This window comes from Anomalospiza imberbis, chromosome 8 (genome assembly GCF_031753505.1).
Source record: "Anomalospiza imberbis isolate Cuckoo-Finch-1a 21T00152 chromosome 8, ASM3175350v1, whole genome shotgun sequence".
NCBI classification, from domain to species: domain Eukaryota; kingdom Metazoa; phylum Chordata; class Aves; order Passeriformes; family Viduidae; genus Anomalospiza; species Anomalospiza imberbis.
In genome coordinates this window covers 31,043,617-31,070,868 of record NC_089688.1, presented here as the reverse complement: position 1 = coordinate 31,070,868, position 27,252 = coordinate 31,043,617, and the positions used below count along the sequence as shown (strand labels likewise).

At 37.2% G+C, this 27,252-nt stretch overlaps 1 protein-coding gene across 7 annotated transcripts in view; it reads left to right on the top strand.

Annotated features, from left to right (window-relative positions):
- The window catches only part of ATE1 (arginyltransferase 1), a 69,983-nt gene that overhangs the window by 10,296 nt on the left and 32,435 nt on the right, over nt 1–27,252 (top strand). For 5 of the 7 annotated variants that reach the window (XM_068198248.1, XM_068198243.1, XM_068198245.1 and 2 more), the window contains 3 exons: nt 7,827–7,859; nt 13,118–13,299; nt 16,155–16,254. In XM_068198248.1, coding sequence (XP_068054349.1) covers nt 7,827–7,859; nt 13,118–13,299; nt 16,155–16,254 — 315 coding nt within the window. Of the gene's footprint in view, nt 1–7,826; nt 7,860–13,117; nt 13,300–16,154; nt 16,255–16,660; nt 17,112–17,196; nt 18,478–27,252 lie in introns of those variants that run through there. The other 2 variants (XM_068198246.1, XM_068198247.1) reach the window with 2 other exon arrangements.

The following is a 27,252-nucleotide window of genomic DNA, read 5'->3' as shown; positions in this document are numbered from 1 at the left end:
AAGAATGTTTTACACAAAAATGTGTTTTCATGTAGCTTAGAAGCCTTTTTTTTAAACACTGAATCTGTGTGGGAAGAGTTCTCTGGGTCACTTTGAAGGTACCAAGTAGGGTAAAACTGATCCAAGTTCTTGAGAGGAAGGGTGGCAAATGCTACTGGTAAGACCTCAAACCTTTTTCTGCTTCCTCTTCTTCAGACTTTTTAATGTATCATACAGACATTATGGAACCAAGGAGTTTTTTTAAGCAAAGGGAATAAAATTCTGTCCTATACACAGGATTTTTTATCAGGATAGTAAGAAGTCTGCTTTGTGCTTTAAACTGCCAAATATCCAGGATTTTTTCACTTTTAATTTGTGCAAACTACTCTCTGAGGTTGTTGGTTTTTTTCATGGACAGTCCTGCATACTTTTCTGTTTGGAAAGTTTCTAGTTTAGGAAGAGTTTTTAGTTTTATATTTGGCTGAACACTTCATATTTAGAAACCTGCCTGTATTTAAATTCAGAATCATACAAAGATTGTTTTGGGACATATTAACAACTTCTTTTGGGAATATATTCTTAGATTGTTGGCATTACAATACACTGTCTATTGCTGGCTAGTTTAATATTAACCTTATTATATTAAAAAGCAATTCTGAAAATCAATTTAGAATTTTGGTGGTTATTTGAGAATACCACTAAAGGGAAAACTAAAAATGTTCACAATAGTAACCAAAAATATGTGAACAATGAAGCTGATTTTTGCTGAGTGTGGAGAAGGCCTTTTTGCACCTCAGTAATGTAAATACAGCTTTCCATCAAGAGTTTATGTGAGAAGGGAGAGTAGAGGAACTTCAAGGCAGAGAATTGTGGAATTTAACTTGTGGGCACCCTCTGGTTAATGCCAGTTTGAGCCCAGTGATAATTGGTGTTTTGGTGCCCCCCTTCACGATGCTGAGTTTCTTTAAATTTTGCCTTTTCCTCCTTTCCTTCTTCTGCTTCCCTGCTGGAGACTGCACAGCACTAATTACAGTGTGTCGTTTAAAATAATTGCTGGGGAGAATCCTGCAGCTCATTTTGGTGATGCAGTACTGATTCCTGAGTGAGGCAGTGGTTTCTGTTTGTTCTAATAAAAAGCAAGGTGGAAACCTGTGAAATCAACTTTTCCCAAGTTCCAGACTTGTGATGAAACTTGGCTTTCTATGGGAGCATCACCACAATCTTCAATTCCTCTTTCACTGGCAGGGAGAGGACTGGCTAAGGTAAAAATATATTGTCTCTCTGCCAACTATGTTAATGTTCTATGAACAGTTTGAAATATTTCCTTGCTGCTGGAATTAAAACCAATTTAGCTTGCAGGAGAAAAAAAAATCAAATTGGTTTTTATCATGGCATAAAAGCCACAACTATTTTCTGCATTTTAAAATATTCATATGCCCTTTTTTTCTTAGTTGGTCTGGTAGAAGTTGAATTTACCTTGGAAATCCTCTCACCCCTCTCAAGAACTTCTGATCACTTACTGCAGGAATTCAGCTTCAAAACTGCCCTGGTTGTGTCTGTGCTTTGGAGAGGAGTCAATTCCTGGTGTTACACAAACTTGTTGCCACTGAAGAATGTTTATGTCAGCACGTTTGCATTGTATGGAAGTGGTATCCTGAGGAAAAACGTAGCAGACAATTTTTTATTGAAGTTTTCTGTATAATACTTACTCTTAAATAGTGCTGAGAAAGAATTGATTTTTCAGCTTTCCTCTGTGGGAGCACAAAACTTTATTAAGCTACTGAGTAAATGCATGGGCATCCACTGTTTGAGGAATATATGTATTTTTATTACAGTTGTTGGAGAAAATGAGATGAATTAGGGGGAACCTGAACAGATTGTGAAGCTAAAGTATAAATGGCAATGAAGGAGCTCGGATAAAAAAATGGAAAATAGGCAGATAGGTGTATCCCTGCCTATTGGAGAAGTTTATCTAAGGCTGCTCTTGAATTAGCCAAGTTGCTGAGCTGCTCATTTTTGGAACCTATTGAAACAATCAGGATTAGTGTTTGTCCCATTCTTTGCATTTCTTCTGACCCTTTATGAAAATGCTTGATGTGACTCTTTATCTCAGATCCAAAATGATGGTCCCATTCCCAGTGTAACAGAGCTGTTATTCAATGTTTTTGTTGTTTTCTTGTTTGTTGGATTGTTCTTAAAGGACTGGAAGATGTAATCATGCTTAGCATGAGGAGCTGTGTCTGTAACATACAAAAGCCCCACAAATGTAATCAATTGCAGGGATTTATTTGTTTGGGTTATTTAATGGCTTAGTGATAGTTATATTTATTTTGTGAAATGGGTCAAGCTATAAGGAAAAGAAATTGAAATCATGAAAGCTTAGAAAAACTGAGAAATGGAGACCTAAAATGAACAGAGAGATGAGAGTAGGCTGAGCATCCTTATATTGAAAAAACCTTGGTTACCCCTGTGGCATCAATGAGAGATCAGTTGGCGCATAAATTATAGAGCTGATCAGCACATCAGGAGCAAAATAATTATGCAGAAAAATCATGTGGGTGAGGGTTTCTCCACCTTTTTTTAAATTTTTCATAAGAAAAATAATAAATGCTAATACAGCTTTGTTGTAATAATTCATGCAGAGAGAAATAGATAAATATGGATTTGGAGTCTAATTTTTAAACTGAGTAACTTTTAATAGCCTTTGGTTGTATTTCTGGGAGAAAACGTGTAGATTAATATATGGAAGGATGATCTGAGAATAAGAAGAACGGACATGTGTCTTGTATAATCCCAAGATTTGGCTCTTTGGATGATCCAATTCCACTGGATTTATGGAAGCTGTGTAATGGCTTGTCTGTGTTTTGCTAGGAGCAGTCCTTATCTGCAAATGTTTTAACTCTTGCTCAGCACCAAAATTCCTTTTTTCTGGGTAAGAAATGCAGGGAGGGCCTTGCAGAATACAAATCACCTGGAAGATGCTGTGATCCTGCTCTACCCCAGCTTCAGGATGATTTGTAAAATACCTGGAGACAGATATTTCAGATAGATGTTTCAGAACATTTAGATCATTCCAGGACATTTTGCCACCTGAATCTCTTGTGTTTTAGATGAAGCCATGTGATAGATGAAATGATAGGTACAGGTGGGGAGCTGTGGAGGTCTGGATCAAAGATTTTACATGAAACAAATACAGTCAAAACATTTTTTGGCCTTTTCATGCCAAGGAGGAAATTTTTGATCCCAATGAAATAATCAGTGGCTAACTTGGATAGAACAGAGGGTGTCTTTAGCAGTTCTTAATGAAGTATCATCTCATCAGAGGCATCACATTTCTGACCCAGTGTCAGAATCCTCAAGTCTTTTTTCAGCAGTCTTTGTCTTTAGGAAACCCAGCTGAAGTGTAACTGAAACAAGCTATGTGGCAGCTACACAAGCTAGAAAACATTTCCATAAAAGATCATAAAAATTCTACAGAAGTTTCCAGAGAGAGCAAGAGTGAACAGTTTATTGCTATTGCTCCTGAAGCAAACGTTTTATTTAACTTTTCACAAGGGTTTCATAATGACAAACTTGTACAAAAACAGTATCTGTCTGTTCCCTCTGTGAAAGTAGCTGGACTCTCTCTTTGCTTTGTGCTTAGCTAAATATTTGTCTTGGAAGAAGAGAATTTCAGGACACACAAAAGATACACTGTTTGAAAAGGTGCAAAAAATTACTGAAATACGTGGAGTGGGGTTTTTCTTTCACCCTCCTCCCTTTTTTTTTTTTTTTTTTTTTTTAATTGCTTCCCAGGAATCCACTTGAGCTATTAGAGAAAACTGAGCGAGTAGTCTGAGAAATGCCAAGGAGCATGTTCTGATCAACTCCAAACTGGTATCAGCAAATTGCAAACTTTTAGGTCTCCCTAACCTACTTTCCTCTCTTATATTCTAGTGAGAGAATGCTTAAAAATCAATAGGCTTTGTGGTTATTTTTAGCCTTCTGAACATTTTTATTCGGCTCCTGGAAGGCATGGCAGAACACCTCACTGCACTGAACTTGGATTTCACATTCTGAGAACTCTGACTTTAGGAATTTGAATGAGTATTTCTGTGTCAGCCTAATGCCTTCTGTTTATTTGTGTGGTCCTTGTGACTGCAGTGCTGTGGATTCATGGATTTTATCATGAAATGCCTATAAAAGCAAAAGAATTCAGGCATCCAGACACTTAAGTAACTTGTCCACAGTCATATCATTTCAGTCCAGGTTCTTTTTGCATCTCAGTTTATATTCTCAATTTTGCCACTGTGATTTCTAGGTAAATCCATATAAAATTAAATAATCTTTACTGTAATACTGATAAACCTCCAGTATACTGAGAGGAGGTTTCTTCTGAGCAAGAAAGCCACAGTGACTTTTGTCACTCCATAAAGGAATTGAAATTGTAACTGAAATGTACAATATTTCATCAGTCCCATCCTTGCACTGAATACTACATGTGAGACATGTATTTAAACTTTAAATCCCTCTTGCCTTTGTGAACTTTAAATCCTTCCTAGTTTAGAAGACTCTTTCTTCACCCTCAGGTCTGTGGATATCTCTGAAACTCTGTTGTTTTTGCATGTCTGTATTTTTGTAAGCAGTTGTTGAAAATGCTAGACAGAGTCAGCCCTGGGATAAGTCTTTGGTTCCTCTGCTGAACTCTAATTTATTGCCAGGTTCAACGGTGGTTTGCACCATCTTTTCCTTTGAAAATGCCACATTTTGTCCCATTTTCTTGATTTCTAGGGAAAGCTAAAGATTCAGTTCATTTTTCAGCTCAATTTCAATGTACTTTCCTAGCTAGTTTGTTTTTGTTGTTTGGTTTGTTGTTTTCTTTTCCGTGGGACAAGGTTTTTAGCAACTTACTGAAACACTGACTTATTTTTACTTTTTCACTGCACAACTTTTTGGTTAAGACTGATTCTCATCTCTTTTTGGTAAAGAAGTTTATTTCAATTATAAAATGGCAGCATGGAAGTGATGCACTGGATTTGCAGGTTTTATGACTTGCCATCATTATTTTTTAGTTTCTTATTAGCCTCGCACCTCTGTGAAAAACAAAGCAAAAAAAACCATGTGACCAAAATCCTTGGTTTATTTTAATCCCATTCAGAGATTGGATTTTTAAAAAGAAAAAGAAGGAAGGCCCAAGTCCTATATCCATTGCTTATCCCTCATCCTTCCGTATCCCAAAACAAAAAAGGGCAAGTACTCAGCTTTCCTTGGCAGTGAATTGCAAATATGAGCAAACTCTTAAAACTGTCAAAGGGGAAATGATAAATGAATGCTTTTTGTGCTGCCTTTTTGTGGAATAGCTCAGACAGTTGTGCAGCTCCTGCTGCTGACACCTGGAAGGTTTCCTGAGAAGGACCTGCTGTCCTCCTGTGGCATCAGGAACCTTCCCCTGCAGAAATCCCCGAGCTGCCAGGTGAAACCCATTCCAGTTCAGCACCTGAATCTCTTCCCCTGTGTAAAAGGGAGCAGGTGTTAACACTGCTTTATTACCTCTTCTTAAAGCTGTGCACGTGCTCTTACTCCAGCAAGAAGCTTTGGGTTGAACCCAACCTGCTTTTTATTTTTCTGCCTTTGATTTCATTCTCAGTGATGTGTTTCTTCTTAGTTTTATTAATTATATTTAAACTTACTCCCTGTTGTTGAGTTGATTCTTTCTGGCAGCTGTAATTAGCTTGCACCAAAGTAAAAATGTTGTGGATTTCTTATATATATTATAAAGCTTTTAAAAGTTTATGTAATTCAGTTGGAAATTAAAATTAGAAAAGCATGGCTTTGTGAAAGGAATTTGAATTGTGTTTGTGTGACATATTGAGTTATTTTACATACAACATCAGCTTTTGGCTGTATTTCTTTCATGGTTTATTGAATAATTTTTAATTGTGTTCATAATAATCTTGCACTGTTAGATGAGTTTGTTAATTTAGAAGCTGAATCTAATGTTTTCTTTTTTTGTACCTAAATGTATAGACTAGTTGAAGAAAATTATCTAACCTCTGAACATCACCAGGTATCATCAGGTGAAATAATTTATAACAAGACTTGCAGTGCTTATTTTCCCTTAAGATTGTGATACAAATTCAGGTGCAGTTAAGAATTTTTTTCTAGCAGCTGTAACAGCAGAAGCTGTTAAACTTCAAAAGTTCCCCTTCACCCTCAGAGCCAAGGGCTTGGGCGGCAGGGCCTGGAGAATTGATAAAACTATTTGCAAAGTGTTGTGGGCTCAGATTTCTCACCATAGCGTTGAGTTTGCACTATACAGCTAAAGTTACAGATTAAGAACTATTGGGGGTCTTCTGACATGAAAATTAATTACACATGGTTTATTTTTTCTGAAACCTGCACTTTCTAAAACCACTGGCTGTAGGGATGGATGCGCTCATAGTGTAGGAATTTGTAACTCTGTATTTTTACTTTAGGAAAATAACTCAATAATTCAAAATTTTAATTATCTCTTTTTTTCTGTAAATATTATTGGTGTTTTTTTCCCTTATCCACCAAACCAAAATAATTCTGCAATTAAATTTAGATACCACAGTCATTTGTTCTTCCAAACTGAGTAATTTAGAGTGATAGTGACTAGATCTGAAATGGTAAATTATAGGAAATGTACAATCCTCTGCCTTCACCATCCCAATATAGAAATTCAGTGATCTTCCATAATTTCTGATCAATCCATAGATCAGAAGGGCAAGATGAGGCAGGAACTGATACTGTTGGCACTTTGTATTGTTGCCTGCCTTCCTCTCCTCCCCTTTCCCTGGGAAAAATGGGATGGCTGACAAGCAATCGCCCCATTTTTTTTGTATTCCCCTCTAATTAATCTCAGAACTTAATGGAATTCTTGACAACAAAATCTTGACAACAGTCAGGTTTTTGTAGGTGTCCATATGTATTCTTTTTATGTAACTTTTAATTAAAAATTCCTATCTACTATTACTTTGCAGTGTGGGAACTGCTGACTTATTAAATCACCCAGCCATTACAAGAGGGGGAATTAAACTGTGTATTAAAGTAGTTATTTAACAAGGGAATGTTTGGGGTTAAATACATACCAGAACTCTGCAACGTGTTCAATGTGGACTCCACCAATAAGGAAGTATTTGTATCAGATGAGTAAATTATAGTGAGTAAATAAGTATTGTATTTTATTACTCTAAGGATCTTGGACAAGTCCCAGATCATTAAAACATTGCCTTTTTGAGTAATTATCAGCAGCACATCATTTTGTATTTAGTCAAAAATCCAGATTTGAAATGCTTGCACTTTCAGGAGGTTGAGTTTCTTTCTTTTCTTTGCCCTTCCTCTTCTTTAAAATTAAAATGAGCTTGCTTTTAATTTTGAATGTAAATTAATTAATTTCTGTTAAGAGGTATGAGGGCCCCAGCCCCCTTGCTTTGGTGATAGGGGAGGTATCAATGGAATAGTGGGAAAATACTCTGTTGCAAGGAGTCAGAGGAGGATAATGTGTAATTTAAAATAAAGGACACAGAAACAGACCTGTATTACAGGGTGATAATTCTCTCACATCACCTTCTTAAAAACCATCTCCTGTTTTATAGAAAAGAACGTACTTTGCATAGGTAATTATTATAATTTGTACTTCTAAACAGAAAGTGAGAATTTAAGTGTTTAAATGAGATTTCCTTAAACAAAGTCTGATGATGCTTTTCACAGATATGGATTTGAAAGAGTGTATTTGACTATTAATATATCCTAATGCATTGCTGATGGTTTTCTTTCTTGTTCTGCTTTGCATACTGGGGCTGTTTTCTTGGGCACGTGTTACTGCTGACCCCACCTCGGTGCAGTTCACACGATTCCTCTGCGATTCCCCTCTGGAGGTATGTATTCATTCAGGATGGCAGTTTTGAAATGAATGTATTTAATTTATTTTGTTTAATGAATGCATGAGTGTCCTCTATGCTCTCTGCAGACAGCCAGCCACTGTTAGAGGTGGTGGAGGTGGCTGGCACAGAATTCCTGTCTCCACCAACTGGTAAGGAAGGTTCTGCTGTGTTTCCACAGGAGCTTGAGGACTCCTTTGCTGGGTAATAAACTACCACTGAATTTCATAGCACTGCATTTAAAAATAGAAGCACAAAAGGCCGTGTCTTTTCATGGTTTTCTATTTATTTCTATGAAAAGAAAAGAATGAATTACTAAATAACTTGCTAAACTTGTATTTGACTACAATCTGAGGTAAAAGTTGAGGAGAGATGCTGTTTCTTCATTTCAAGTGATCAAGCTGCCATGGATCACTTGCAGTGTCTTTCTTGTTAGTCTCAAAGAGCTGAGGACGGCGTGACTGTAATGAAATTGTCAGGTTATAGTAATTACACTGGTAATTTGATCTGTCGCACTTTGAGTGAATCCATGTGTGGGGAGTTTGTTGCTTTCCTCTGCTGAGTCCACTGGCCTTCGCATTCCTGAAAGCTGAAGAGTAATAGAGCTCATTAGACTTTATAGGAAAAGGGCTTTTATCACCTCGTCAACTCCTGCGGCAGACTGCCATTATATTCTTAATTTTGCATGGCTACGTAGATGTTGATGCACACTGCTCTGCCAGGTTTATACCCATATTGTTTCTTACAGACACTTTTTATTGACATTTCGAAGCTTGAATTAAATTTTGTGTGGCACCACTACAGATGTCTTCAATTAGATGAAGTTAAATAAAAGGGGTTATATATCAGAGGCCAAGGGATTCTTGAAATTCTTTATTCGGAAACAGTTGCCACAAGCAAATCTAGCAGTGTGTAGTCTGTTTACTCTTTTGAACAAAAATAATTTAAAATAAAATTTAAACCTTACATGTTTTCAATTTGTAATTTTTGGAGTTTCTAATGTTATCATTAGCTGCAAATAGTATGAACACCGAAACTCTTCCCGTCTTTTTTATTTCCTCATTTTATTTTTCAGTTTAGTTTCTGTTTTGGCTATGGGCTCTGGCAGAAAAAAATGAATGCTATAAAGAAAAGATACAACATGAAGTAGCAGAAAACAAGGCAGTTTTCCAGCAGTAAACAGCATAATGTAAAGTGAATTGTTTGAGGTGTTTTTTTATTCATCCTTTCATTTTCGAGGCTGCATTTAACCATTTGCCATTTTACCAGTTCCCACAGGCAGATGTGGGATGGTGGTAATGGTTCAGCACAGTGGGAGGATTCCTGGGAGAAAGTTCCAAGGGAAGTCCAGACTGTTCAGGCTGATTCACCTTATTTTTGGTGCTCAGTGAGTGAGGGAGATGTCAGGGGCCAGTTGTGTCAGCATCACTGGTGGTCATCTCAGTGTTTGTCCTGCCCAAGTTGCTCCATCTCGTCTGAAATAGCAGCTGGAAGGAGCCTCAGCCCTTGGATGGACCATGGTGTTAGGCAGTTGAGGGCTAATTGTGTTTTACTCTCAAAATATTCTCTAATTGCTGCTTGGATTTTTTTTTTTTTTTTCATCTTGACTGATGTTAAGCATTAAACTGACAATTTTATAAAACTGTTGTCAAAATCATCTCTTTGAAGAGCTGGTGATTTATGCCCACTGTTTTGGGTGTGCCTATAGCAATGTTTTCCAGCATGCATTTATGCTTCATGGGTTTGTGAACATTTGGTATCTCCTCTGCCCTTTTGATCACTCAGTATTACAGGATCTTTCTGGAGCTATTTACATTCAGTTCTTTTTTTAACCATCCTAAATACTTCAGAATCATCCTCTTGGTTTGCTGCAGCATCATTCAGTCCTCACTGATTCACTACCAGCCTGGAGAATGTAATAGATCCAGCAGGATGGAAAGTGATCTGTTTTCTGTTATGCAAATGATCATTTGTTCTCCTGTTAACCATGCTGAGATGCTTTTGGATTCTGAAGAGCTGGAGCATGTTTGTGAATCTCCATCTCTGCTCTTCAGAAAGCACATCAGCCTCTGCTTTGCATTGTTTTGTTTATTGATAGGTTTTCATTTTTAGGAGCTCTAACAAGGGAGACCATTACAAGCCTGTAATTCCCAGGATCACCTTCTTAGAAGGTGATATTTGATGCAGGTTAGCTCAAATTCTAGACTTTTCCAGTCAGGCACAGAATGTGGCTTGGTGAAGAGTGTCCTACTCATCCCAAATGAAAGGAGGGCAGAGCTCTGGAAAGGAAATGTGTTGCTAACCAAGACATAGAAATCTACCATATTTGTGTGTGTGCCATTGGGAAAGGAACTGCTGGAATTAATCATTTTGCTTATTTGGCAAATAATTTCCACTAGAGCAGAGAAATCAAGGGTTTCCTGGCTTTTTTTTTTTTTTTTTTGATAGCATAAATTTCATATCTTCCTCTTCACTCTATGCACAGCAGAGGGTAAAATGGAAAGGTAGTAAATAAGAAATTTCATGAAACCTCCCAGAGAAAAATAATCATACATTTTACAGGCAGGACCCATTTTTGGTAATTATAATACAGAATTTTTTATAATCATTGTAATAAGCAAAATACCTGTTAATATTAAAGACTGGCCAATGTGCTTTGAAGAAATTCTAGTGCTCTCACCATCATTGAAGTTCAATTATAAGCAGTTAGTACACTGAGGAACTAATTGGGCAATTTATAATGCCAGTTCTATTAAATATTTAAATTTTAATAATGGTTTATGAACTGTGAGCAATCAAGCATGTTCATTAGCTAGCAGGATATGAAGACAGGTAGAATTAACATAGAGTATGTTGTCTTTTTCTCTGCATGACTGTGTAAACATTGGAGAGAAAATTGTGGTTTCCATTTTGTCCTGGATTTTTTCAGTGTCATCAGATTATAATAATCCATGGTATTGAAATAGGACTAGAAACTGTTAATTTTAAATACTTTGGTCCTTCTGGATTGATTCCAGGGCTAGTGTATAATTTTGGGTAGATAAGATAAGCCCTTTCTGGTGCGCTTGCTCCCCTGATGTCAGCGGTGTATTTTCCATCACCCTTGACAAACATGGTCCCAGTGGAGATGTCAGTGGTGTGAAATGGTGGAGCCTGCTTCAGGAAAATGTTTCATATTCTAGACCTGTTTCAGGTCAAATTGCCTGGATAGTGCACAGGAAATCGAGTTAAAGGAGCCAAGTATTCATTGAGAAATGGGAGAAAATGTAATACTGACAAGCATTACAAAGGATTACATTGTATGAGAATTTCTGAAGGTGGAGGGAAACCTTACTCTTTCTAAAATGTTATTTGCTTAATGTAACAGAGATCCCTGTCTGTTTTGCCTGAAATCAGTGCTGTGCTCATTATGTTTGTTCCAGAACATAGACTCTCTTATGTTCATGACATTTCACTGTAATTGCATTAGTGGAATAACTGCAGATTGGGCTTTACCAAAAGTTTTAACTGATGTTAATGCTCAGTTTGCAGAGGTCCAGTCCAAATTCATGTGCTGCTCTTTGGAGGTTTGGGGTCATACACAGACACAGCATTTGTTTAACTTCAGAAGACTTTGCTTTGAGTGAAAATCTTTTCCATGGTGGCTTAGACTATCTTCTTTAACATTCATTAAATCCTATATGATGAATTTTTGACAAAGACAGAAAATCTGTTTTAACTGAAACTTACTTAAGCAAGTCTGTGTTCTATTACCAACCATATTTCCCCATGGCTTGGAGATGTTTCGTTTTTTTTGTCACTGACTGCACTCTGAGAAGGGAACTTAACCTGAGCTGAGAAATCCTTAGAGAACATCTTTTACTTGACTGTGTCCCTGCTTAAAAATGTTACCAGTGACCATGTGATTTCATTTGGCTCTGTTGAAAAGTTGATGATACTGAATGAAACCATAACTGCTGGATAAGTGGGCTTTACCTGTACAAGAAAATCTGAGTTTAATATGCTATATCTGGGCTTACTGTTCTCACATACTGTGGATGGAGCTCTCAAATGTTTCATCATGTCACTTTTAGAGTATTTGTAGCTCCATATTTAGTTTCATGGAATATAACTATATAAAAATTCAAACATATTGTTATGTGGCTTTTATTTTGGAACTTGGTGTTTGGGTAAGCCAGTTGAAATAATTTTTGTTCACGTGATTGATTTCTTTTGACACATGTGGTACCAATTAGAGTAACTTCTCCTGCCTATCATCTCTTCAATCAGGGCTACTGTATCAAAATACTTGATTAAACCCACCTTCTGCTGATGTAATGCAAAACATTTGGTAATAGCAGGCAATATTGTCAGATTTATTGAGTGAGAAGCAGCTTTCTGAAGACCTGGCAATGCAGTGAAAAACATGACTAGATGGATAATTAAGTTGAGCACAGTGGAATTCAGGATTAAAGTAAACTTGACGTGGGAGAAAATGGCATGCCAGAGTTGGTTGTGTAATACAGTTTAAATTAGAGAGATCATTTTCTTCTTAACTTCAAGCATCAGTTTCTGGCTCGAGGTGCTTTACCCCATCCAGAGTCAAACTTGATTGCACATCCAAAACCACAGCACACAACAATAGAACAACAGTCCCTTGGTGTTCTTGCAGGATTTGCTCTGATGCGGGCTTACAAAGAAGAGGTTCCACAGATTTTGTTGCCACACAGTTTCAGGTTCTTGGATAAAAGGTGTTTTGTTAGTTACAGAGAGTAAACATCACATAAAGAATGAACTGCTCAGGTTTTGTATAAAACAGTCATCTGAAAGAAATGTAATGGCCACTTTGAGGAGCTCTGTTGCTGTGGCTGAGGTGCTTCCAGTGCTTGGGGACATGGAGGAGAGAACCTGGAGGTCCTTGCTGTGACAGGGAGTGTTGGAAGCACCAGGTTGGCATATGATAATTCATTAATAACTTATCACGTTGGTTTGTCCTGTCAGTATCATAAGAGCTGGATGGCAGAGGCTATTTCAGAGTCATGTTTGGGATGTGTGACATGTGGGTTATGCCCATCATGAGAACAGCAAAGGGCACAAAAGATCCAGTGACTAACATTATTTTCCCTGCCTTTCAAATGCCTTTTTTTCCTTTTTTCTAAATACAGGTGGCCAGCAAAAATGTTTACAGTATTTACTTGTGTGTTGAAATTCTCTTTAAAATTATTTTCATACTGAAAGTCTGTCAGGGAGTTAATCCCTCTCTTGTTCTTACTTAGGCAGAGCATACCCCAGATGGACCAGAATGTGGCTATGGCTCCTTCCACCAGCAGTACTGGCTGGATGGGAAGATAATTGCTGTTGGTGTCATTGATATCCTGCCCTACTGTGTGTCCTCAGTCTATCTGTACTATGACCCAGACTTTTCTTTCTTATCTTTGGGAGTCTACTCTGCATTACGGTAAGAGAACGTTTTCCTTATCTGGTTGGATGGAATCGTAGGAATTAATACTTGTTTCTAAACTTGGAGTTTTATTTTTAGTTTAAATATGTACTAGTAACACTGCCTTCAGCAAAGTAGTTGTGGGGTTGATTGCCTTCCAAGTCAATTTTAAATTGTCATCCTTGACTAGGGATGTAACTTTCTAGTTAGCTAAATACTTCTATAGGTTAAGAAAACACACAGAAAAAAAATGCCTTGTTTTTATTGCCCCTGAAAATAATTTAATATTGCTTGGTTTCAGCAGGAAAAGCTCCTTTTTTTTTTTTTTTGTCTGAATAGAAATAATTTTTCCTTTGGCCTTTTTCTAAGCCCAGTCACCAAATGAAATTAATCACTTTTATATTTTTATGCACATTGAGATCATAAATAACAGAGTACCTAAAAAGTGGTGTCTTCTGAATTAGTGCTCTCCTGCTGTACTAGCACTATGTATGTTTTTCAGGTATGTTAATCTCATTATCTTTCTCTTCAGAAAACCTGATGGAGAGAGTAATCCCATGAATTTTAAAGCCTTAAATTAACTATCCAACATGGCCTTGCAAAACAGTAGGAATTGTGGATATTGCTTTTCACTGTGAACAAAACCTGTCTGTAGAATTGCAAGTTACTGCTTTTCTTCCATAGGCAACTTTATGATTCCATTGTTACTATAAATGAAAAAAACCCAAACCCTAAATGAGTGGAAATACTTGTGTAACTCCATTTTTTTCTTACCTTTTTTGCTTCTCTGTTTATATGAAATAAGTTGGCCACAGACAAATGTGTTCTCATGAAGCAGCTGGGTTTGAGCCTCGTGCCAGACATGTCTTTGTACCAGTCTGAATGTGAGAAGTTTTGGAATGAATCTTTTCACCTGTGGAGATTTGCACTGCACTCTGTCAGGTGCAAAAGGAGCCCTGGAATTGTGAGATCCAGCTTTCCCCTTTCTCCAAGGGCTCCTGCTGAGAGGCACCTCCTCTGCAGGGGCAGCTTCTCAGCTCTTGTTCAGTGTCACCCTCCAGGGTGGGTGAACTTGAGCTATGTGGAGCACAAACACCACTTCAAGGAAACTTCTTACCACAGTTAGTTCATAAACCTTTTCTATAATTAATAAACCACGTGGAATTTAATATCTCGGAGGTCTAATCTGAATTTGATTGGATTTTGCTTAGGATCTGATAATTTTATAGAATTAATCAGAATTAACAAATCTGGAAAAACATTGGAACTCCTATGACTTAGAATTGATCTTTTTTCCCTCTTAATGGTTTAGATTTTTAAACTATTCCATTACAAATGTTAGATAGTTGAAATTAGACTAATTTTTTCCTTGCAAGATGAACATATAAAATACTAAGTCCTCCTAAGAATTATTTTTTAGTATTTGTACATATCACGTTACTTTATGTAATAATAGACTGACATAATCCATGCTTATGAATTCTTTAAATGATTTTAAATATCCTACATAATAAATTTAAAGCCCTGTAGCTGCACCATGCGTGCATGGCTCCACTTGTGAAAAAGCAGCTTGTAAATTCTGCAGCATTCAAGGCAATAAAAATGAGTTCCCAACAGTCCTGGAGGGAGTCAACCTTGTTCTTTCAAAAAAGCAAAGCAAAAAGTTGAGTTAGGGAGGACTTAGGAAGTTGCAAAGGAATCTGATACCTTCAAAGCTGTTGCCAGTTTTATTCCAAGGAGGTTGGACTGCATTGCTGTCACTTCCACTTCATGCCACTCTGAGAATTGTTGCTGCTGAGTTGTAGAAAGGATGGGATTTGAGCATCATTTGAAATATGTAGGCATGTAAGTAGAGAGCAAGGGGAGGAGAAACTGCTTGGAAGTGCTAGTCTTGCCACAGGAAAAAAAAAGAATCAAGAAATAATGAGTAACAGTAATTTAATTTAAAGGGATAAATTGCCTCCAGTGTTTGTAGATGCTTCCTATATGAATGTATTCAGGTCTTGGATCCGACAATAGTTTGTGTTGGAAGAGACCTTTTAAAAATCATCTCTTCCAGCTCCCCTGCAGTGAGCAGGGACATCTTCTTATCCCTTTGACACAGAAAGAAAATCAGCATGCATTTTTTATCCAATTTGTTATAGAAATGATCTGCACAGATAGAAATGCTGCAAAAATGATCATTATAGAGGAAGTGCTGGCTGAGTCTTTGTAGTAACAGTGCTTTCCTTGTGCCAGTAAAATAAAAGGCAAACTTTTTTTGGAATACATTGACATTTTTCTTTCAGAATAAATGAGAAAATCATACTAACAAACATGGGATGGGTAGAAATACCTTTTGTTGCATAAAGATGGCTGTTTTTACATGCAAATTGCTGGAGCATAAATGATAGAACAAACAAGAGGCTTATCCTTGAAGCTTATTTTTCAAAAATACTCTGATGTTTTCCTGAGCCATGTTAACCAGTAGAATTCCAGAATACCAGTAGGTTTCTGTAGATTTCCAATGTACACAATTATTGACAAGAAACATATTAAACAGAGGGTCTTAATAATTTTTCTTTAAATATCAAATCAGGCAGTTGGCAGACCAAAACCCAAAAACGAAAGTATTTTTAAGCCTGACATGGTGTTGTGCTTTTTTATGATTTGTTTGTTAGGTTTCCAAGTAATAATTTTCAATTTATTATGTTTGGGATTTTTAAAAACATTGATTTGGAGTCTATGATCCTAATTTTTATTTTATAGAAGTCTAGTCCTTTATTAAGTCCTAGATTAAGAGCCAGATAGCTGTAAAATATTTCAATATGAAGAGGTATAATAGCTTTAAGAATTGTATTCAAATGTAATTAGTCTTTTCTTTCCCCTCACAGGGAAATTGCTTTTACCAGACAGCTTTGTGTAAAAGCTCCTGATCTCTGTTTTTATTATATGGGTTTCTACATCCATTCATGCCCCAAAATGAGATACAAGGTAAAGTGTGTTTTCACTTATTTCCTTAGTGTGCTGTTATTCAAAGCTTTTGACAGTGTTCATAGTAATATAATATTTTGTAATTGTCATTTTGGATTTTAATGTAGACTTTATATGGTTAAATTTGAATCCTGGTTACTATTTAACTTGGCTTAGGGAATTTTTTTTTTCCAGTTTAGTTGCATGTGCTATTTATTACATCTTGGCTTAAGAGAGGTTTTCAAGGCTGTCAGATAATGTTTGTCATTTGGTTACCTGGCTATCTGATGTTTACACTGTCTCTTTCAATCCACTAAAATTCTCCCTTTTTGAGGCTGGCATATTTGTAACTGTTGCTTAGTGACCCCAGGCAGTGATAAGATGTCTTCTTGGGCTTGGCTGGGTTTTACTCTTTATTTTTTGTTAGAGGCTCTGCCCATGAAACCAGTGAGAGGTTTGTGGCAGAGCAGATTTTGAGGAGAGGATCAGGAGAATGCAGAGAACATTTACAGAAACCACTCTGGCTGCCTTGTAACCCCTGTTGGCTGCACCTTTGTTCAGACCTCAGTGCCTAAGGGTGTCTCTCTTGTGGGTTTAGATCTTGTGAATGTGGTACCTTTTCTCTTTAAATGTATCATTGCTTTTGGATATTAATATGATGCAATTTCAGAGTAATGAGCATTGATAGCAATTTGCTGAACACTTCCACATAACCCTTTTTATCTGCTTATAATGTGGAAAGATAAAAAGTTCACAAAATCTAGAGAAAGAGGAGAAGTGTTTTCATTTCCTTTTTTCCCCTCTCAAAATGTGCTAAAAATCTGCAGTTTTTTTGAATGGCCAGAAATTGTGTGGTTCTTTAAAATGATGGTTGTGAAGGAGTTTCATCTTGATTATGGCCTGCACTACAGGTGACCATGATGATTGTCTTCTGAAAATAACAAATCCCTCTTGTTTTGTTAGATGATGTGTTTGTGTGTGTGTACATCCCCTTTGCCAACTTGAATTTTCATGTCCTTTTTCTGGCCAAACAAAGAGAATATTAAGTTTGATGGAAGAAGGTGGGCGAGTTGGAAAAATCTGCCCTCTCTCATCTGAATCATCTTAAAGGCTGTTAGATCAGCAGCTTGAACCAAAGGTTTTGATTACTTCCTCTACTCTTTGGAAATATTTAGAAGTTTGGGGTGATTTGTTTATGTTCAGACACTGCAATTTAACATCCCCTCTCTTCTACAACCTGCATGGTACAAGACTTGTAAAATGAATGGATGTAGTTTACCAGGGCACTTAAGGAACAAATCTGGCAATAATGCCAAAAAAATAAAATCCCATTTCTGAAAGGTATCATGGCTAAGAAACTCTGGGTTCAGCTGCTTGTAGTGCTTTACTAAAAAAATGAACTTTGTGTACATGAATTAAATGAAGCTCATACATGAGGCACTGCATCAAAGGAGCCACTCTGCATTTGTATTATGTATTACAGTGTTTTGTTGAGCCTGTGCTACAGTTTGAAAATGATTGCATCAAGAATACAACGCGCCCACAATGCTTCTAGATTTCATTCTTAAATAATGGAAATTGATTAAATTGTAGTGGGAGTATTGTACTTTTTGTTTCCTTCACAAGAGCTCTTTTTCTTCCCTTGCTTCGAATTAATGACTATTTGATATGACTGTGATTTGGTAGAATATACATTTAAGTCTTCCAGAAACCTACACAAGTCAATGTGTTAGGTAATTAAAGCTGGAGCAGGGACTGGGGAGGATAAGAAGAAAAGCCTGGACTTGTGTGATTAGAACACACTTAATGCTCTCTGCTGGGACAGCAGTAATCCAATAAATTAATTGCAAGGGCCTTTGTTCTTTTTTATATTTCTTTTCCTGGATGCATTTGTTTGAGAAGTAGACAAAAGTAATGAAATTGAAAATCAGGTTGAAAATGAATTCTGTAGTTCCAGTTTTTCCCTCACTGAAACGGAACACCAGAACCAGATTATCAAGCTAAGCTCTGAAATGCATCTGAAATGCTGCTGCTCCTGTAAGTGATTGGGAGTGGTGAAGTCGGGTGGGGAAGTACTGACTTTGCAGATTAAGTAATTTCAGTAATGCCTGGTGGACTTAGAGGCATTTCATGTTAAAGGCCTCGCTTTATTGCAGTTTATAATAGAGATGTTAGAGGCTCCCTTCCCTTAATGATACTGCTGTGGAAGAGTGACTGGCTGTGGGTGACTGATGTTCAACTGGTGTCAGGTAAAGAAAGAGAAGGAGCTGGGAAGCTATCCACTGGGTTTCTAGCCTTTTTCTTATAATTTTACTTGCAAATTTTTTGTTTTAGGACCTTCAGAAATGGAGGCTGAACACAGGAGCAAGTCTCTGTATGAGAAGTGTCTTATGAGAACACAGCATTTATTTACAGTGAAGACAAAGGGTTTGGGGGATAAGTTATTGGGGGTCAGTGTGGGACCATTTCATCTGCAGGGTTCTCTTTCCACAACTGGTACATTTTGGTGTATGAATGGGGTGTAATCCACTGGAAGACTGGAGGCCTGAAAGTCCTGGAAGCAGATCCCAGAGCTGGGACTCCTCTGGCACAGTAACAGAGTTGGAGAATTCTGGATTCTCAGGCAGGAAGATGAATGGTTAGAGTATCAACTAACCCATGGATCAGACATAATTACAGAGGTTTTTAAAATATAGCTCCCTTTTGACTCATTCCTTTTGTTCCCCAGCAGCCAACATTGATTGCAATGTGATTTTAGAACAGTGGAGTTCCAGTGAAATTTCTTTTAAGATGGGGGAAGGGACTCCATTGCAAAATTAGGGTATCTTTTAGTTCTCCAGCTCTCTCAGATTTGTTCCCATGTATGGGTTAATATTTACAAACTGGTAAAATAAAATCTACATTAAATTGAGACAAAAGGATTCCTGTAGTGCTATTATGTTAATATGGAAAAATCCAGTGAAAAACCTTAAGCAATGGCTTTGTTCCATTTTTTTTTTTCTGGGTAGGTTAGGGTAATACAAGATTTAAATGGTTCTCTGAAGAAATTCACGACCTTGTGGGAAACCTTCTCAGGCTCTGTTAGATGTGGTAGTTCTCACACTGGAAAATAGTCTCCTGGAAAATTTTCCAAGTATCATACGATGGCAAGTCTTTTTCCTAATGCATTTTGGTGTGTGTGATAAAGTTTTAAGCATAAAGAAAGTATTTTACTTGAAAATGAGGTTGTGTTCTCAGGGTTGCTTCTCATGTGTTTAAGTCCTGTCTGTGTACTTGTTAATGTTTTCAGTTAAATGCACTAATTTACAAGCATATTTATGGAATTACAGAAATAAAAGAAGCACCTTTAGCAAACAGCCATATCAGAGAAATGCTTGAGAGGACCTTGGATTTTCTTCCTGGGTTGATATTCTGTCTCTTTTATCCTGCATCCTTCAAGTAAAAAAATTCACTCTGTGGCTCTGTGTGACAGAATTCACATTTTCCAATCACTTAAGGTCCTTTCTGTTCTTTCCATTGCAGTCCTCTGACACTGATTTTGAGTCTCATGGTGGGTGATGTTAAATGGATTTTGAGGTTGTGTTTCTGGTGTAAACAGTAAGTGTATTTGCTGCTTTGCATTAGCCATTTGGCCTCTGTTGACCTTAAATCCCTTTCTCCTATAAGTTCTTGTGCTGGGAAGGATTTGTTGGTGGCATTTTCTACGTGAGTTTCCTTAGTTCTGGGTTTTGTGAGGCTTTTTCAATGTGGGTATTTGCATAGATCTGTGAATATAGTACCTTTTCTCTTGAAATCATTGCTTTTGGATGATACAATTTCAGGGCACTGAACATTGATAGCAATTTGCTGAATACTTACACATGACCATTTTTATCTGCTGATAATGTGGAAAGATAGAAAGTTGGAGCATGGATCATTCCTTGTTTGGGTCAAGGATGTGCTTCCCCTGGGGGCCACCCTACTGGTGCTGGTCAGTAACTCTCAGAGCCCTTGGAAGTGCACAGCAGATTTAATGTCTTTGTGCTGTGTTATCTCTGTGTGCCATTTTAAGGCCATTCTGTGATGTGAAGAGGTGTTTTGACTGAAACCTTTATCCAGACTTGTATGCAGGCCAAAGTAAATGGAATTATTTCAAACAGTCTCCTTTGGTATCAAGTCATGGCCAGACTTCAGATAGATGGAATACTAGAAAGGGCTCTGAAATGTCAGAAAAGAAACAAAAGGCTGATTCAACTGTGATTAATCATTCTTAAACTAAATACCTCGGACTGACTGTGGTTGTGAGTGGTGCCCCTGGAATTTTATGGCACTTGAGAGCCAATTTCTTTGGCTGCTTTCAGGAATTTCAGCATCACTCCTCGTGCAGCAGTGAAAAGCATCCAGTGGTAGCCTGCATGTCCACATCCGCAAGATCCACAGGAGTCTGGCTCATCTTCCCCTGTCCAGACCCTGTCACCATGTCTCACTGTGGAATTTAGTTAATGTTTTCAGTAAGCTCAGATTTGCTGTGTAAAGTGAAATTTGTGAGGAAGGGAGATTTAATGTGACATGCCTTAACGTGATCCTCTCTGATTTTGGGGGTGTAAGCACATGCTTGTTATGGTTCTGCCACTGACCAGCAAAAAGCTTTGCTAAATGTGTCATCACTGGTTCCACACAAAAAGTGCTTTTATACCTTTGTGTGTCAACTTTTTATTCTTTATTATTCTTATTATCATCTTTATTATTATTTTTTATTCTTTATTATTTTATTCTTTTTAGTTTCCCTTTCTCATTGATGTTACTATTTACCTTAAAATGGGAAAAATATTATTAGCTGGGAGTAGTTTGGACGACTGGAGTTGCCCTGAAACTAGAGGCTTTTCCAGGATTAATTTTGTAAGTTCATAGGAATAAATCTGCATTGCAATTAGTAAAAAACAACTTTTTATGTAAGCAGGTCATAAAGATTCAACTAAATATCCTGAAAAGTCAGTGCTTGTTATAGAGTGCCAAGTTGTTGCTTGCAGCACCATGATAAAGATAATAAAGAAGTGAAGTGCCTGCATTGTAAAATCCATTTTTTAAGAAAGCAATACACGTTTTGGCAACACAGTGGTTTTGCTTTTTTTGGCAGGACCATTAAAAACAAACAGCAAGTAATAAAGACAAAAACATGCAGTAGTAAAGTCCTGAGAATGATCAGCTGCACCACTGAGGAGGGAATCCCTGCTTTTGTGTGTGTCCTACTATCATCATTTTTATCCTCCTTCCCTTTCCTCCCTGGACTTCCCTGGGATCCTCCTCTACATGAGCATCAGCAGCTCACATTGACCATTGATTTCTTCAGAGCTCTGGCCTTACCCAGCTGCTCCTTCTGATGGGTTGGGTTAGTGCCTGCAGAGAGACTCCTCTGAGTTCTGTTGGAATTTGGGCCTTAGAACCCAAAGGGATTTTGAGAAGTCTTTTAGAGTGACCAAGACTTCCAGAAGGATTCTGCATGATTGACTTGATGTGCGTGTGTTAAATGTGAAAATTAAGCTGTTTTAATGTTTCTTCAAGGTGTGTCTGGTGTAAGAAGTCCTTTTCTCTCTACATGTACTTTATCAAATGTGTTGGACTAGGAGGGATGTCTGGTTTTGGATGTGAGAAGGCAGGTGCTCTGTTCAGGATTGCAGAGTCCCTTACAACGTTTTTAAAGATCTTTTTTCCTTTTGTTTCTTCCTTCCATAAAAGCTTTTTCCTTTCACCTTTCCTTATCTGAAAACCTGTGCCAAATAAATGGAACATGTTGGAATAAACAACTATGAGAATGTGGGACAGAATAAAAACATCATGGGTGAAAAATTATTAGTTCTTTGGTTCTTGATGTCATGCTAGTGATGAATATTTAAAAGCTTTTCTCCTTTACTTTTAACAGCTTCTTACAAAGTTTTTGAGGTTTGTTTTTTTCTTCAAGACACTTGTAGAGAGGTTGTGAAAACCACATTATTATCAGCATGAGCAAGCAGGAATAAAGAGATTCTCCATTCCAGATAGCAACAGCCATAAGTGAATGCTGACAGGGGATTTCTTCTGAAAATGTAATTATGTAAAGCAGAATATCAGTTTCCATGTATATTTCCATGTTTTCATAGCAGGTAAAGATAATGAATGCAATTACTCAATTGCTTTATTTTTTTTTCCTAAGCTGTTGTTTTTTACTGTGTATAATTGGTAAATTATTACAGTTTTTCCTCAGTACAGGTGTTGAAGCTGGGCTGAATTTTACACAGCATTTTTCTGCAACCCCATTTTTCTTCTAGAAACTGACACAGACCCCAGCTGTGTCTTTTTGCTTAACTTTATTTCTCCTGGTAAAATATTTTCAATGGAGACTTACTTTTTTTGTTAGTTAGAACTCCCTTGGGAGAGAAGTGACCGTGTCCCTGGGGATTTATTTTTCTGATGTTAGAAATGTTTATGTTCCTAATGTTGGAAATCCATGTTTCTTTTTATTTGTTTCTGGAATTGAAGACGACTGAAGTTTGTAACAGAAATGAAGTGAAAGTAACATGGATATTTATGTTTGACTATTATTTCTAGGCTTTTATCAGGGCAGATGGTATTTGTTCTGTAGGTCTCAGCTGACCTCTGACATCAGCAAGTCTCTTTCTCATTTTTGCACCTTGAGAAAATAAATTTGGTTTGGCTCAAGTGATTTTCATGTGGTCCATAAAAATCCCAACCATATTCTGTATAGTCAGGATTCCCAGTTCAAATATTGTGAAGAATAAACATAGAAATGTGATTCATGTGGCATTAACTACCTGCATTTGCACATCAGCAGGGATGTGTGCTACACCTTTTGCTTGTTCCAGGAATCTTGTTAATTTGGGACAACTTTGCTATAATTTTTTCTTAATAAATGTGATTTTGCTAATTTGTCTAAGATTTAAGTGAGCTACCTTAAAAGCCCAAGAGTAAGAGGCACAGTTTGTTAAATTATTGGTCAGTTCTGTGCTGGTGGATGTTTTCAGAATTACTAGAGGTAACTTTCCTGTCTCTGTCAAAGGGAGCTGCTAAAAAGATTTATTCAGGATCATGTTAATAAACCTGAGACAAACCATCCTCTGAATGATGGTAGCTGGTAGAAATTTATCATGTCTAATTCATGACTCAGCACAGTCATAAATTCCCTGCTTATTTCTGACTTACACTAAATCTTAGTTGAAGGCTCATTTGGGGACTCCATAGCAGCCACTGGCAGTTAAAGTGAGAACTGTAAATTGTGAAATGCAGAGACAAAAGAGCTGGGCATTTTGTGTGAGTGGCTTTCTTGTGTTTTTGGTTTGTTTGTTTGTTTTTTGGTTTTTTTTAAGGGAGAATAATATATTTCACAATTCATATGTCTTTAATTTTTTCCTTCATGTGAGAAATGAGGTCAAAATTCTCATTTCAGAATTTGCAAAGTATAATTCTACAAACCCATTAGTCCTTGCTAGTAAGTGTAAGAATGCATGGAATTAAGAGTATTTTTAAGGTTTCTATCAAGCAAATGAATTGATGTAGTGCTGCTTCATCAGCTTCAGTTTTGTTGATTTAGTCATTTTGGATCATCCTCAAATACTACTTAACACCCTGTACTTCTGAATTTTGTCTTTGTAACTGTTTCTTTGTGAGAATTCCCAAAAAGTTAATTTGAATATTCAGTGATGGACACTGTGCATGTTGTGATGGAAATGGTGAAAACCTATTTATGGAGATAATGCTCTTCACTTTTCCTGACACAGTCCCTGTGTAAAGCTGTTCACAGCCAGGCCAGTTCAGATGTTGGACAAAATATTAAAGTTCTTGTGCCCTACAGAAAAGTCAAATCTGTCACCAAAGTGTGAGTCCTTGAAACTGGTTAATTTTATCTGTGCGCCACATTTATTGAAGATGGCAACACTTGGAGTGTTGGATCTCTCATTAAACTCCAAATCCAGCTGCCCATATTTTGGCTGTTTTGCTCATTATATTAGCTCTAATTAGGCAATATTGTCAAGTGGAATTTATTTGGTCTGAAAGCCTGGAGCTCCTGCTTTTCCTGGCTCTGCCGTATTTCACTTGTGGCCTTTACAGTAGGAGCTGGCTGACAAGCCAGTAAATCTACACAAGAGATGTTTTCTCTCCAGTTTTCCAAGAAAGGTTTAATGGGAGATACTTTAATGAGGCCTGGTTCAACTAAGACCTTATTAATTTAGCAGAGCTATCACAGTACACTCCTCTGAAGTGTTCCATGTAATTGAGATGACAATTCTTTATTATGAATGATTATTTTCTTTGAGTTTGTTTAGCTGTACAAAGTCTCCAAGTAAAAGTATAATTAATAAACAGAATATATGAATGAGGTTCTATTATTTATCCTCAACCCTGATGTTAAACACAGTCTAGTTTGCAAAAAGTACAACTTGGATGGGAATTTAAGTCCCAGAATCCTATAGAGGTGAGCGATTTGGAGTCAGGAGGGAAAAGTGGAATCATGGATTGTGTAGTCCATCCCTTTACTGCAATACAGGCTCAGTTATATTTGTGTCAACTTTTAAAACCTGTAGGACATGAGCCAAGGGCCTCCCTTGATACACTCCTGCACATCTCTGCCTTGGTGTGAGTATATAACAATATATAACATACATAATATATATAACATATAATATATATAACATGTTCTTATCTTATTCTTTAGTGGTCATCCCACTGAAATTCTTTTTCTTAATGTCTCATGTAAGCTTTTCTTCCTAAAGAGTAAGATTATTATTTCTTTGTTATTTTTGTGTTTAATTTTATAGGGGTTTTCACAACACCCTTCTTTTTAAACCCGATGGCTACCAACATGTCTCTTCATGGGCTTCTCTAAAACCCCCAATCAACCATCCACCAAAAATACCCCTCAATTCCTTCTCCAGCTCTTATTTTTTAAGCTTTTTGTAATTTTTTTAATGCAGCCTAGAAGATTTTCATCAAACAATGTGTTTTGTCCTAGAGAATGGTGGCTAAAATTAGGCCCTAAGCTGCTGAGGTCAGCTTGTAGCATTTGTTTTTATACCATGATTTCTGCCTTCTTTGTGCTGAAGAAGATAGCAACCTCTGGTGGCAAGGAGAAAGGGTGGAAAGGAGGAGAAGAAAAGGGAATTGTGGTGCTACAAAGTTTTCAGAATGGGCTAAACTGGGACGTGGGCTGAGTTATTTTTAGTGCCAAGGTTCATGACTACGTGACTGTGAAAGAAAATATGTTTATGCTGTTGAATTGCTCTGCTGTCCATTCTGCTTTAGCTAAGTCTGTGGTAAAACTTGCATTTTTCTTTCATCAGGAGAGAAGATTGCATTAAATGAGTTGACAGGGCATAAAGGGGCTTATGGTTTTTCCTTCCAGTCCTTATGGAGATCTGCTGGATGAATTTTATCTTCCTTATAGTAGTAAATTATTATTTATAATATTATAGTAAATACCTGAAGTGACAGCTCAAAGTAAAAAATGAAGAATTAAAACCTAGAGCAAGGCTATGATAGTACTGGGTTGCAGATGATGGTAATTAATTTTGTTTTCACAGCACCAGCATATCCCTGGTAGGGGAGCAGATTATTTCATGTTATCCTGTGGTATCCACCACTGTTACTTAGATGCAAGTAATTTAAAAACAAGAAGAATACAAGTTTTTGTATTCATGTTAATTGGTAGTAGAGTCGGGAGTTGAGGTTTGTGGAGCTTAGCAGGATCTTGGGTGGTGCTGAGTTTTCCCAAAGATCCTTGAGGGCTCTGAGAGGCTGCACAGAGCAGGGCCCCAAGCAGGAGGGTCAGTGGAGAAGTGAAATATTTTTGTTACAGCTTCTTTAAAGCTTTTTCTTAATCTAATAAAATCAGTTCCCAAAGGCTTTAAAATGTTGCCTTATTGTGGAGACCTGGGAGCTTGATGAGTTGTTGCCTTAGAAAAAAAAAAATTAAAAAAAAATCAACAACCCCAAAGCCCCCCTTGGTGTTTTCAGACACTGCCCCAAGGTTTCTGCTTGTCCTGGGAGAATTAATCACTGCCAAAAAACTTGATTTTGTTTAGTTGTTCTCGGCTGAAGAATGGAACTGTTCTGAAAGGAGTGACTGAAACTGTTCAGAGTAGTTGTTTGCTGTGTTAGGTGTGTTGGATAATTTGGGGATTCTGACTAGAAAGGTTTCAGGGGAGTAGATCATCCTTTCTAACAGCATAGGATACTGATTGCTTCCTCCCCTTCTCTTGTTCAGCATTAAAACGTTTTCACAAATAACACTGAGAGGGGATGACAAAAAAGGGTGTGAAAAAGACTCCATTGTTAATTAATTGAAGAAGAATGGATCTGTGGAGCAAAAGTACACAGCACCCAAAATCTGTCTTTGTCCCAGCACAAATGCACTGTTGTTCTATGAATGGACAGAAGACAAGATGAGCTTTTTGTTCCACTGCTTACTGTTTTATTTATTTATTTAAGTTATTAGGGCTAGTGTTCTCAAGGGGTGCTTAGTGATAGTATGAGCAGTGTATCCGTGATTTATTTAATGATTTTTTTCTTATGTTCTTTCCATTTGGGTCTTACCAGTTGGCATTGTGTGGCTTGTTAATTGCTTTTAACTATCTTCCATTCAGGGAAAAGGGAGGAATGTGGAGAGATGTTGCAGTATGTTTTGAGGCAGAAATATTTAGGAACATATTTGGCTGCTGTCCTTTAGATATGCAGATCTCCATTCAACTTACTTGAGTCAAATTGATTAAAGTTTTAGTCATCTAAACTTATATTATACCAATAAAAATGGGCATAATGTATGCTAAGCATGCAGGTGTTTATAGCACTTTGCTGCCTATTTTAGAAGTGTGTTAAAAGTGCAGGGAGGTGCATGAAGCTGCTTTCTTGTTTCAAGATATGCACGCACATGAGTACAGGGTCCAGCTTTATTGATTTTAAAATAAAGCAGGATGATTGCCTGGGCAATTTTGAGTTATTTTGAACTGTAAAAAGCGGGGATTGTAAACTCTTAGAATGGCAACAAAGTGC